Here is a 13,625-nt window from a genome sequence, read left to right on the forward strand (position 1 = left end):
GGCTGCTGGCTACACACGGTAGCCCATGGCAACCCACTGCCACAGGGGCTGCAGCCTACACCGTTGCCGGTGACTCTGGGCAGCCCAGCTCCAGGTTGAGCTGTTGTTCAGCATCTTAGCTGTAGGGGGCAGTGTCACTGGCCCTCATATGTGGGATCTGAACCGGGGCCCTCTGGCGTCCCAAGCCAGCTCTTAACCAACGCGCCACTCGGCCGGCCCCCAAAAAATTTCTCATTTTGTGATTAGTTCTCAATAAGGCTACATGTATAAATAGTAGCTTCCTTGAAAGAGAATTGGCAGGCAACACAGTCTTCCATTAGACAGCCTTCCAGATAGCACCAAGAGAACTTGAGAGGGCCTTTTAAGCTCAGAGAAAGGGCATAAATCTGTCAACAGACATTTGTATTTATGTACATCATGAGGAGGCAGGAAATACGGAGGCAGGAAATAAGGAGGCAGGAAATAAAGATGTCTTTGATTCCACAGCACCCACCCAAGCTCTGAGCAAAGTCAAACAGAAAGGCTACTACTTTGTGAATATCATTCTCTGACCTCTAACCTTCACTTGAGTAAAAAACTGAACCAAAACTGCTTAGTAGCTCTCTAGAGTAATCCAAGGAACACAGCGGGTTTCCTAACAGTAGAATAATATTAGATTCCTACCAAGCTTGCCCAATTCATTAACAAGTGCTGCCAGGCTGCCCAGAAATTCCCCTTCCCAATCCCAACTTGGCCATTCCGGAAAAATGAGAAATCAAGTATGCTGCAATTATGGGCTTTTTGGTATTAGGTCCAAAATAAACTGTGCCTACACCCCAAGGCTGTAAATGCAATTATTATCCAATGAAAATGTAAACAGCCAAAGAAGTTATCAGGTTTCATTTATTCAACACAGCTATCACAAACAGACCTAATATAGTGATAGTTTCCAACCTTATTTAATGATAAACACCCAGCAGAAAACCTCTAGTCACACCTAATTTATACTGTACACTCAGATCAACATTAATGAGGTAGATGGTAAACAATGAACCTAAGGGTTCAATGGCAATAAGCTCACAGGATTCTGAGCATAGGGTAAGTAATAAGGTCAGAATTGTTTAGTTTGTCATTTTTAAGGGGAAGTAATAACAAAACTCCCACATGCCAGGCATAGTTCTAAGCACTTTGTGTGTATTAACTCACTTAATCCTCACCAACAACCCTATAAAATTGACACTGTTGTCAATCCCCATTTTAAGTATGTGGAAACCAACGGAGAGGCTAAGCAACTGCTCAAATGCTTACACAGCCAAACGGGTCAGGCTTCAGATTCCACAGGAGTCAAGGTAAACAGTGTCCCCTGGTTTCACCAACACTCGCTAAAATTATGGCCAGCATAAGTTTCTGGAAGCCTATCTCCCCTTGCCTCTCCTTGCATATAATGTTTGCTTTTGCTTTCCTCTTTAAAGAGATGTCACGTTCCTTTAACTTCATAACACTCCTTTGAAAGCAGTGGACAACGTGAGAATATCTTCATTTTACACACAGGAAACTCAAGCCCAGGCTTCTCAACTTCTGCCCTAATGGTGCTCTTTGAAACAGTCTGATAATAGTATGAAGTAGGGAACTGGGGAAAACCAAATGGTGGAAAGGAATCCAAAGGCGGAATAACAAACGTAAGCGACAGCTTTAAGAGTAGGTACCGGTACCTATGAAACCGAACAGTTGGAGAGCCTTACATACCATATGCAATAGCGGTATCTACAAAAGTGCCTGGAGCCTGGAAGCTGCACAAACAGGCCTAAAACCAATCTACACATGAGTACACAGCGGCCGGCCCAGGCCCTTCACACAAAGGCGCTTCATGTTGGTCGGCTGCACAAAAATGAACTTTTTGTAGATGTGGGGAGCCCAGGAAGCGGAATGGGCTCTGCAGATAAGAAGGCGGCCTCAAGGACCTTGCCCCGTGCCCGTTGGCCTGTTCCGCGGCACAAGCGGGTCAGTGCACCTTCGATCACGAGTGGCGGCGCGGCGCCAGGTCCAGCCAGGAATTCAGCCATTTCTCTTAGGCCTGGCAGGGAAGCGGAGAGGCCCCGCGAACTCTGGTGTTCGCTCCCTGCCCTGTCGCTCCCCACTCCCGGCGCCCTCTTCTTCGAATAATGTGGCCCCATCTGGACACCGCGCCCCGCGCCCCACGCCCTCCCTGCCCGCACCGCCTTCGCAGTCCCGCACGGCGCCCCGCGTGCCCCAGACTGGCCCAGTCGCCTTATCCCAGGCCGGCCCCGAGCCGCCTTGCGCCACCCCCGCCCGCGGAACGATTCGTAGCGCCCCCGTGACCCCTGACCTCGCCTACCTTTCGCCTTACTAGCGCCGCAATCACCTGACAAGCGGCCCCCGCGCCTCTGTCTCCATATCCCGGGACCCAGCGCCAATACGCCCAACCCCTACACGCCCCGCCATTGGCCGACAAGACCGCAGCTGCAAATTCCTATTGGCTGGATTCTTCACATTCCCGGTAGCGGCCCGCGCGCGTGGCAACCCGACTGAAAGTCCCGAGGCTCCGCCCACCCCGAGGTCAGGCTGGGGGCGGGGCCACGGCAGCCTGGGCGGGCTTGCATCCTACGGAGCAGGTGCTTGCACTGGTCCAACAGCGTGTGGGTTTGGAGGCTCCTACACCTCAGGGCTTCCTCCCAGCACACAGGTAAGTTTCCTGCCATTGTTCGTCGCGGCCCCACGTTAGACAATCAAGCCCCTTTCTTTTGGAAACGTGCCTCTGCGAGGTACAGCTCCACCCGATAAAGTAGAGCCACCTAACAGGACCGTTTCCTTTCGCCCCTAGAGCCACATCATAGTATCTGTGCCCCACCAAAAGCTCCCCACACCTGGGAGGAACTGCGAAACATCAGCTAATGCAGCTAGTTCGACCGCATCAGATGCTGTACTTCCAAGCCTTGGTAATGAATTGCTTTCCTCCATCCTACCCAGGTGCCTCGGTTCTTCTCCTAAGCTTTGTTTCCACCTACCCAAAAGCAATCCCACTCCATCCCCTGCCTCAACCTCACACCCTAGAGTCTTTCTCTGAAGATGACGGCTAGACTAGTGATTCTGTAGAGAGGAGAAAACAAATGATCTGACAAACCACCATAATATTCTACAATGTCATTTAGAGCTGCTAAAAACATACTTAGACGCCTATCCTCCACTTACATTAAAAATAACCAAGCTTATTTAACTAAGTTGTAGGCCTAGAGAGGAAAAGCATAAACCCCTCCAACTTATTTCTTCGTGTAAAAACTACTAGAAGAAAATTTTACTAGTTGGTAAAAGAGTCCAGGCGAGAGAAAAGGAGAGTGAATTGCAAAAAGAAAAATCCAAATAAAGTACAAAGTAAAAACAAACTCAAGGACCAAAAAAAGGGCCGAGCATCGTCAGTTATCCTGGTACAGGCTGGTTTGCATACAGAATTTCTAATGGAGAGGAAAAAAAATGCACAAATTAGTTCTCGGAATCTTGCTATAACATATCTGGGGAGTTCCAGAAAGTCCCTCCAGAAGTGAACCTTTCCTTTGGGAACCTCTGCTGCAATTAGAAAATAAAATGGCTGGAGCCATTCTGGTCCCCCTTCGAGGTCTGCTCAGCTGGGCAACTTCCCTGGGCTATTGCATACTTGCTGGTTACTTACTTAGCTCACACTGTGGTGCTGCCTCCGTCTTATGCTGCTTCTTCATTGTGCAGAATGAGTTTGACTTCTCCCAGTGCTGACTCCTGCCTCTATGTAGGCAGACAAGTGCGCCTCCCTTGGTTAAATAAGGGCACTTGAGGTTGCTCTGGGCGACAGAACACTGATAAAGATACGGCAGGGAATTTCAAGAAGCAAACCACACCCTTTAAAGAATAATCAAATTTCATCTTTGACCTGCCATGAAAGGGAAGCATCATATACCTGCCACTCTTGGATATTAATGAACAATTAATTGAGTCCGAAAACTTGTAGTCTAAGAGTTCATCTCTCATTTGGCAGGAGCTGGAGACGGGCCTGTGAGCACCAGTATATGAAGGAGGTGGAACAAAAGGAATTGCTTTCCTTCAGGACGTCACACCTCTTGTAGTGAAGCTGGTTCGGGCACTTGTACTAGGGCTGCAATTAGGACTCTGCTCTCCTAAGACGTAAACTGAAACCAATTAACCCCAAGCCAGACAGTCCACAAGTATTTTCCACATAGGTACGTGAGCACCGATGCAATTATGAGGAGTCTCAGAGTATAGGTGAAAATGCCGCCTGGCTTATCCCTTGGGATCTTAAGGACCTGCTGCCATTAGCCTGGTCAATCAGTGATTCAAAGCCTCACAAACCAGGACTCAGAACCCGATGGTGGAAAAAAAAAAAATCTTGGGCAAGCCCAGAATTTCTCAATCAGGGAGCAGAGGAACTGAAAGAATAAGGAAAATTTGCCCCGGCAAATAAATAGCTTAATAGGGCAGCTGAAGGCAAAGCTGGGGAGGAGAGGCACTGAGTGGGTGAGGAGAATGGGGTGGGGTACTACAGGGAAGCAGTTGCTGCCTTCAGAAAGTTTTCTGGTGGCTTTAAAGAAAATCTGTTCAGTACCATAAGAACATAAGCAATAAATGTGATAGAAATAAATACCTTAGAACAGAAAAGCAAAGCAATAATTAATCTGTATTAGTTGTCGACAAAAAACATCCAGCCCAAGAGAAAACTTATAATAGTTTATTTGAGCCTAACTGACAACAATTGCTGGAAAGCAAAATCTCAACGGCTAGAGAAAATGCTCCACGAAATGGCGGTTTGCAGCTTATTTTATACATAAAATCAAAGGAGGAAGGTTACGTGAAATCCACTGGTGATAGATTAAGGGGGTGGGAGAAAGCAAAGCCGGGGGGGGGGGGGGGGGGGGTCCTCTGGGATTGGATAAAAGTAGATTGGAGAGCCAGGTACTTCTTTTACATAGGTGGGTACAGGATCCTTAACAGTTCACTTTTTACAGCACATAGAGATGGTAATCAGGAGACAAGCATAATAATTTTGCAATTTCCAGCTCAGGTCCAGGAAAAGGATTACTGACATTCCAAAGATGTTATCTTAGGTGCAGAAAGACAACAGGCAGGCCCACTGAAAAGGCACAGACTAACTTTATGAAGGAAGCTAAAGATGCGACTTCCTGCCATGGCCCACTTAGTTATGAAATTTTTTTATGCTCATGCCATCTTGTGTGGTTATTTTCAGTCTCCTGAGCTTGTCAGGTTTCATATGTGGCCCCTTTTCCATCCACACAGTCAAGGTAGGCTTCCAGCAAGTGGCTAAAACAGCCATAGAGTCCATAGAAGGAACTAAGGATCTTCTGCCCAGCCACCCAAATTAAGATCTCTTTACTCCAGGGCTGCCTTCAAGCTCTACAAATGCTATTACAATTTGACCTGTCTCTCTGTCCCTCTTCAGACAAGATCCCTAAGGCAAAACAGAGTTGGCCGTGAATTGGACCACCTTCACCTGTAAGAAATACATATAAAATCTTCCAACTAAAGTGTTGGAGGAAAAAGCCCTATTTTAGTTTAGGAGTTCTAAAAATTGGAATGGATTTTGCAATGAGACTCTATCATAGCCCCACTGTTTCCTTTACTCAGCAGTTTCTCCCAACATTCATACTCTACTCTTGCCTTCTAAGCCTGCAATTCTCATGTAGTAACAGACAACATGAACTGAATTCTTATGTATTGAAGAGGAGCAGAGTTTGCCCCAAGATATGCCTCTTTGAGATATCGATAATTTTAGGCTGATTAATTTAAATTTTTTTTTATAGCTGAGTCATCCTGCCACCTGTTGGCAGCTCAGCGGCAGCTCAGCTCGGGCTGGGAATCAAACTGGCGACCCTGTTGCTCAGGGCTTGCACTCTTGAGCAAGCCCTTAACCAACTGAGTCACTTGGCCAGCAAATTTAATTTTTTTAATGTTAGAGTTCATTAAACATTCAAATATGAACACTAAGCGTTAATGGTGGTAGGTTTTCAGGTTATGTTTATCTTTGTTACAATGTTATATATAGTTCAAATTATTTATAAAGTAATATATAATCAGAATGAAAAACATGACAATGGCATTTGACCTTTATACATCCAAAGGTACTCTGTTCTAGTTATGTAGTAGGTGGCAAATAAAAATTGTTGACTTATTCACAACCTTGCCTGAAAAGCAAAATAAACTTGATCTATTTGCTCCTGTGTGATGAATAACCACAAATAAAATATGCTATTTTTAGTTTTAAAGGATAATTGATATAATGGCATATTGGTGTGGATGCTCAGTTGTTGCTTCTAATTATAAGTACTCATATTTCAGGTTATGTTTTTTGAATGTGTTGATTTGACATAAAAACGATTTGTTTTCATAAGGCTGAAATTCCAGACTGGTTAATTTTAAGAAACAGCAGACTTGGGAGCTCTGAAAACCTAGTAGAAATTACCCTTTGTAAAAGGACATTTAAATTGTAGATGCCAATGATGACCTCTTAGCTAACGAGAAATGAGAAAGTAATTTCCAGGATAGGTCACACACGAAGCATAGAAAAATAAATGAGTGTTAAGGAAGTACAGTGAACTGGAGAAGGTAGGATTAAATCCGCATAACAATCTTACCTTTGTTTGCTCTTCTTTTCCTGGTAACCTCCCATAACTCACTCTCCACCCCCATCTTCTTCTGTCTTTAGCAAAAAGCGGTATGTAAGGTGATGGCTTCCCCGGTTTGGGGGAGTTACTCAGTGTTCCTGGGTCTCTCCCATGTGTACAGGAGGTACATATGTTATTAAACTTTAATTTGTCTTTCTCCTGCTAATCTGTCGCATGTTAATTTGATTATTAGTTCAACCAGAAGAACCTTGAAGAGTAGAGGATAATTTGTCATTCCTGATAGTATTTAACGTATCATAAACATGTATTAATCCTCACAATAAGTTCATTAGGCAGGAACTATAATCTTCATTTTGCAAATTAGAAATCTTGAGTCTTAGGGAGGTTAAGTAACAGCTAAGGACATACTGCTAGTTAGTGGTAGAGCCAGGCTTTTGTGGGAGAGGAAGAATCTTTCATCTACCTTCAAGGTTCTTTTGGATGGTCTAATAATCAAACATGAGACAGATTAGCAAGAGAAAATAACCAAATTTAATACATACATATGTATGGGAATCCCGCATACAGGAGAGAGTCAGAGACCCCACATGCACAACAGGTTTAGAGACTGGAAGGGAAATGGACCTATACATGACATTCTGAGCTAGGGATGAGGTCATGCACTTTGGGGCTTCATTGCAAGGAGAGCATGTACTCAGTAATTGTGACTTTGCCTTACCATATGAGTAGGTCAAAATTGTTTCTGGTTTTAACTCTTATCATGGGCCAGGCTCCTAATTTAAAGTCTAGATAGTTAAGGGGTGAGTGGGTAGAGCAGAAGCTTCTCTTGAGTCTGCAGGGTCTCGGTTACCTTTAGCTCAAAATAATCTGCATACCACTAAGGCACATCCTGAGGTGGCTCGGTCTGAACCCTTACACTTTGAACACAAATCTGTTAGACCCAAGAACCACCATTCAACCTACCGTATCATACTATTTGTATCTTACACATCTATAACAATTCCCTTCCATTGAAATTGAGCTAAAAAAAATTCTTCCTTCATAAAATCCTATTAATGTAAACTCACTGAACATTCCACATTATCACAATAACCAACTCATTTCTACATAGATGTTAATATGTATCTGTATCACGTGTGCACTTTATTTCAATAGGAGACTTCTCCTTCCATGTTTACCTTCCACCACTCTCCAAGCATTCTTTTTCATGCTTCTGTTTTCCCTGAAACAACTGCTTGGAGTGAACGCCTACCACACCTCCCCCTTCCTTACCTGGACAACTCTTCTGTGATGCATCCCTGACTCCTCCAGCCAGCATTAGCCCTACATTCTGTCTGCTACCCAAGCACTTCTTATTCTACTCCAGCACTAACTCATTCTGTGTATATTTTTTGAGAATCTACTAGGCACAGGCTGGGTGGTACAGGTGCACAAGTAAGATACGCACAAATAAGATAAGCACAGCCGGCCGGCAGAGTGACACATTGGTTAAGACTTGGCTTGGGGACCGGCCGAGTGGCCCATTGGTTAAGAGTTAGCTTGGGACGCCAGCTCTGAGCAGCAGGGCCCTGGTTCGGATCCCACATGAGGGCCAGTGATGCTGCGCCCTCTACAGCTAAGATGGTGAACAACAGCTCGACCTGGAGCTGGGCTGCCATGAGTCGCCGGCGACAGCGTAGGCTGCAGCCCCTGCTGCAGTGGGCTGCCATGGGCTACCGTGAGCGGCTGTCCAATGGCTGGCAAGCGACTGCTTTACCCGGGAAGAGCACAGTGATAACACCAACATGGGCCAGTGAAGCGACGTCTTCCACAACTAGACTGAAGAACAAAAAGGACAGCAACTTGTCTGTTCCCCTTCCCCGATTCCCCAGTGCTGTTCCCCTCCCCCAATTCCCCAATAAAATCTTTAAAAAAAAAAAGAAAAAGATAAGCACAGCCCCTTACAGAGTTATCATTTTTCTGCTTTCTTCTCCAACTCAACGGTCAGCTTCTCAATAGGGAAGATTATCTTATCTTTGTACACCTGGTGCTAACAAAGGCCAGATATATAGGAGGTGTTCCGTAAAGTATTATCCCATTTTTTAATATGTTATGGCTGTCAGGCTATACAGAATAGTAATTAGGATATGTCTGTTTATATTTATGTATCTATTTCCAAAGTTGAGTCTTATCCTAAAAATATTCCTCCTTTGACTCTGCTAGCCTTATAAGCTATTCCTGTGATAAAGCTGCAATGCACAGGCAGGACCCCCTTTGAGAATGAAGGACTGATCACTGCAGCCATCTGGGGTAGGAAGGCTGCTGGCAGATGGCCCTCAGCTGTCATGTCATGCCCCTTTCTCAGGCAGTCCATGGTGAATGACTGATCTACGTGGGAGTGGGAAGATTCATCCCTCGCTCCAACCAGGGGGCAGCCTGAAGGTTGGCCAAGCCTTTGTCCTGCATCACAGTTTAACTCCTGCACAAACTTGCTTCCTTCCCTTCCCTTAGTGTTGATCCTAAGATCACTTCCTGATGAACCTACAGTTTCCATCTTAGAGTCCACTTCCCTTTTTACTTCTTTCCATAACCCGAAGTCAGTGTTTCTGAAGAAGTGTTCTGCACTCACTCTGCTTCCTTATTTTTCTACCCTTTGTGATCCACCCTGGAAATCTCCTTAGCTAAATGAGATCATCATTGACTATCTACAGTGAGAACCCACTTCCTCTTCACCTTTCTCCATATTCGAAATATTGTACCACTCCTCTGTCAACCGTCTTTCTTTGCGTCCATCACGCTGTGCTCTCTGGGCAGTTCTCCCATTTGAATTGCTCTCTCTACTTACTTCAATTGCTACTTTTCTTCCTCCTACTCCTTAAGTGTACAAATTCCTTAGGTTCAATCCTTAGTTCTCTTCTAATTATACACAATCTCCCTGCAATTTCAATGTAATAACACTGGGGACCCACTCAGCATTAGAGACATTCATGGGACAGGCTGGAGTAACAGAAAGAACAACCTCTTAAGGGTAAAACAGAGCTGGATTCCAGGTCTAGCCAGCTGGGAAACCATGGGTAACTTGTTAAATCTTTGTGTTTCATTTTTTTATCTGAAGTGGGTATGATACCAACCTCATAAGGATGCTCCCTATGTTTGTTTGTTCCCCAAATGCACCAGTGTTCTCTCTTGCCTCCCTGAATTTTCACATGTTGTGCCTATGCTGGAACATTCTTTCTCTGCCCAGCCTTCACCTAGCTAACTCCTACACATCACTGATGTCTCACTTTAGATATTCCTTCCTCCAAAAAGCTTTCTGTGATTTCAATGTCTGAGTGAGGTATGTATCCTATGTCATCCTATGACACACTATATTGTAGTCTTGCTTTTGCCATAACACTATCCCACTGAATTACTTTTGGTGTTTGTTTGTATCCCTCCTTGAGGGCCAGGACTTTGTCCTGTTCACCCCTGTATCTTCAGGAAGGGCTGAGGCAGGCAACATCCCTTCACAGCCATTGCACCTTCTTGATGATGATTCCCAGAGTCCACTCTCTGGAGCCTCTTTCCCTGAGCTGTAACTGCCTCTCGGACTTGCTCCCTGGATGTCCAGCTAGAAAGTCAACATGACCACATCCCAAACTATCCCCCTCTCTACTCAAACCAGCTTGTTTTTACAATTCCCCTGTGTTCCCAGTTTCTGGAACTTAAAAACTGAAAGTCATCATGGATTCCTCATCCTCCCTCATATCAAATAATGCCAATTACTATAGCTTACCTGCACAAGGTCAGTTGTCCCCTTCTTTCTATTTCAACTGCCATCTTCCTGCTTAGGCCTCAAAGTCCCTCTGATCAATCTGGTCATTTCTCTAGAAACTTCCAATGGCTCCCGATTGCCTGTAAAGGAGAAGAGGAAGGGCACTCACATTAACCAAGTGCTTACTTCCTGCCACATGGAGGATGTTTCACATACATAATCACATTTAAATAGAGTAGACTCTTCATCTGACATTCAAAGTTCCCCACACCATGGTTCTAGCCTTCTCCCACCTCTCCACCATGGAAACCCTTCATTCTGGTTGAATTTCGTACCTTCTCTTTCCTGAACACAGCCTGCGCTCGCCTGACCCTGTGCCTTGGCTCCTGCTGTTACCTCCACCCACACTTCTAGTACTGAAATCCTGTCCATTTTTAAAGACCTAACTCAAATGCCACCTGCTCCTGAAAGCCTTTCCTGATTCTCCCAGGATGTGACCTCTCTGCTCCTGAACCTTCATGCTTCCTTTTGGCTCATATTTTTCCTTTCATTAGTTATTTTATTCTCTCATTTCTGCCACTAGATTGTGGGCTTCATTAGGATAGCTATACATTACTTTTATATCATTCACTGCACCTAGCAATATACATAGCACATCATTAGCACTCAGTAAACATTTCTGATCATTGAACTATAGCTTGGATTTGACTTTACATAGATGTGACCTGTAACAGTGCTTTTCAAACTGGATCTCAACGCATTATTGGATTATGAAATCAACTTAGTGGGTCACAATCAGAATTTTAAAAAAATGGAATAGGAAATATCAGAGAATGTTGCAAGTACTAAAGTAGGTATTATTTTGTGAAACTTTAATAATGTGTGTGTGTGTGTGTGTGTGTGTGTGTGTGTGTGTGTGTGCGCGCGCATGCGCACGCACGCGTGTGTTCTGGGTTGATGTATTAATAAATTTTTTATGGTAGCAGTCAAAAAAGGTGGAAAAACACCACTGTAATACATATCCATTATTTCAGTCAGCTAATTACAAGCCCCTTGATGAGAGAAAGCAGATTTGGCAAACTCTAACCTTAAAAGCAGTGAGCACCAGCCCTCTACTGAGCCCCTCATTCCAAAACGCTGTCCTGGGAATTAAAAGAGACTCAAGGCAAACAGCAAGGTCCTATCTTTAAATGAGCTTCTCTTCTATTAAGAGAGAAAAAACCGTAAATAAATTCATGAAGAAACTCTATAAGCACTTAAGCAGCTGGAGAGCCACAGAAAAGGCCATGGATTTAGAATCAGAAGATTTACATTAGAGTTTTCGCTTTGTTATTAGCTGTGTGATGTTGGATAAATTACTTGATTTCTCTGAGCTTGTTTAACCAACTAAAAGAATAACATATATCCTACCTCACATAATTGTGTTAAGTGATACATATATGCAAGATTATTTCATAAATTATAAAAATGTTGCAAGTTTTAGGTAAAAACCTGCATGTGTCACTCTGTCAACAAGTGAAAATTGAAGTAGTACAAATTATACAGCTAACTGTGCCTTAGGCATGGTTTTTGTTTTGTTTTTTGATTGTCAGTGCTAGAAACCCAACTCAGACTGATTGTGCTCAAAGGGAATTCACTCACTCACATACTAGGGAACCCAATGGTACAGGAAGCTTTGGGCAGGGCTGGATCTGGGGACTCAGATAATATCACTGGGCCGCTGTCCACCCATCTTTCTTTCTGACCGTCTCTCACTCTGGGCTGTTTCAGTCCCAGTGCGGTTTTATCCTCAGACAGGTTCTCCCTGCACAGTGGAATGGTGGCCACCATTTGCTCTGGGCTGACACGATCCTTGCAGCTGGCAGCAGGTAGAGATTCTCTTTCCCTATAGTTCTAGCAAAAGTCTCAAGAAGGGCTCTGTTTGATAACCAGCTTGGGTTACGAGCTAAGTCCCAAACCAAAAACAGTGGCCATGGATGCTTAGGACACAAGCTGACCCTAGGAGCTAAGGGATTTGATCAGCCCTACCTGAGTCAACTGGACTGAAAAACAGGTTGGTGGGGAAACTTCTCAAGGGATTGGGTCATAGAATTCAGAATAACCAAGTTTCTAAAGCTGAACAGGATTAGTTTAGAACTAATCTTCTATTTAACTTCATCATACAACATTAGAGTAAGGACACACAAACATATATGTTTGTTCCATCTCATTTCATTCATTTAATAAATATAGTATTGAGGATCTTCTAAGTGCCAGGTACTGTTCTAGGTATTGGGATATAGCAGTGATCAAAGCCATACAAAGTTCCTGCTCTCCTACATTCTGTGGGGGAAAGAAATAATAAACAAGTCAATAAGTATGTCAGGAAGTGATCAATTCTATTAAAAATATAAATTTAAAAAGCAAAGTAAGGAGTAGCAAGAGCCAGGGATGAGAGATAAAGACTATTTCAGAAAGGATGGTTAGGAAAGACCTCTCTTGGTGACTCTGAAGCATAAATCTGACTGAAGTCACATGAATAGTATCTGGGAAGAACTTACAGGCAGAGGGGAAAGACTCTGAGACAGGGCCAGTACATATATTTGCATGTGTATATGAACATATTAATTCTTTATTTTCCTACATTAAAACATATGACAATGATATTATGACAGTGATATTAAATTGCAAAATCCTTGAAGTCTTTCTAATATTGATTCAGCTAGGTAAGACATTTCTGAATCTTGCTGAATGTGCATATGTGCCTAGAATGTGTAAATGATGCTGGCTGAATCATGAGCCACGTACCAACCACAGTGAATATCAAGACTTATGGTAGAGATCCTGGGTGACCCTGCCAAAGCTGGGTGGGGAAAATCTCTCTCCAGCAGTTTCCTTACCTCTGTCCTTTTGCTCTAATTGCTGTGGACGTGCCAGGCAGCACAAAGTGGCTCCTGAGGGTGGTTCCTGCTGATGCTGGGTAAAGGTCCCCTTGTGCAGAGCCAAAGACTAACATAAATTAAAAATTCCTCTGATCTCAAGCCTTAACAAGGGTTACATTGCCTGGTAGAGGAAAGCTTGGGGTGTGGCATGTGTGTGGAGGGTGGAAGGGAGTGGGAGAAATCAGAAGGCAGGAGACCCGCCCTCCCTAATTGATCTATGCCGGTTTCCCTGAACTTGGGACCCCTATAACCAATCCCTGTCAGGCACTACTCTGCACCCAGCGATGTCCTTATCTTTGAATTGCACTGACTTCTGATGTGTTTGATGTTAATTCTTTTTTTTTTTTT

The 13,625-nt window shown here is 44.0% G+C and overlaps 1 protein-coding gene and 1 long non-coding RNA gene across 2 annotated transcripts in view; both read right to left on the bottom strand.

The window, feature by feature from the left end:
- Positions 1 to 3,769, bottom strand: part of SLC11A2 (solute carrier family 11 member 2) — a 30,301-nt gene extending 26,532 nt beyond the window's left edge. Inside the window, exon 1 of the mRNA XM_019623873.1 lies at positions 3,665 to 3,769. Within this exon, the coding sequence (XP_019479418.1) occupies positions 3,665 to 3,710 (46 nt within the window). The 5' untranslated portion in view covers positions 3,711 to 3,769. The remainder of the gene's footprint in view (positions 1 to 3,664) is intronic.
- Positions 3,770 to 8,402: 4,633 nt separating this feature from the next.
- LOC109371416 (uncharacterized) overlaps positions 8,403 to 13,625 on the bottom strand; it is an 18,387-nt gene continuing 13,164 nt past the window's right edge. Inside the window, exons 2-3 of the long non-coding RNA XR_002121868.1 lie at positions 10,378 to 10,496; positions 8,403 to 8,441 (exon numbers count right to left, since the gene is read on the bottom strand). This is a non-coding gene — a long non-coding RNA (uncharacterized LOC109371416). The remainder of the gene's footprint in view (positions 8,442 to 10,377; positions 10,497 to 13,625) is intronic.

Source organism: Hipposideros armiger, unplaced genomic scaffold (genome assembly GCF_001890085.2).
Source record: "Hipposideros armiger isolate ML-2016 unplaced genomic scaffold, ASM189008v1 scaffold_569, whole genome shotgun sequence".
In the NCBI taxonomy this organism is placed as follows: Eukaryota; Metazoa; Chordata; class Mammalia; order Chiroptera; family Hipposideridae; genus Hipposideros; species Hipposideros armiger.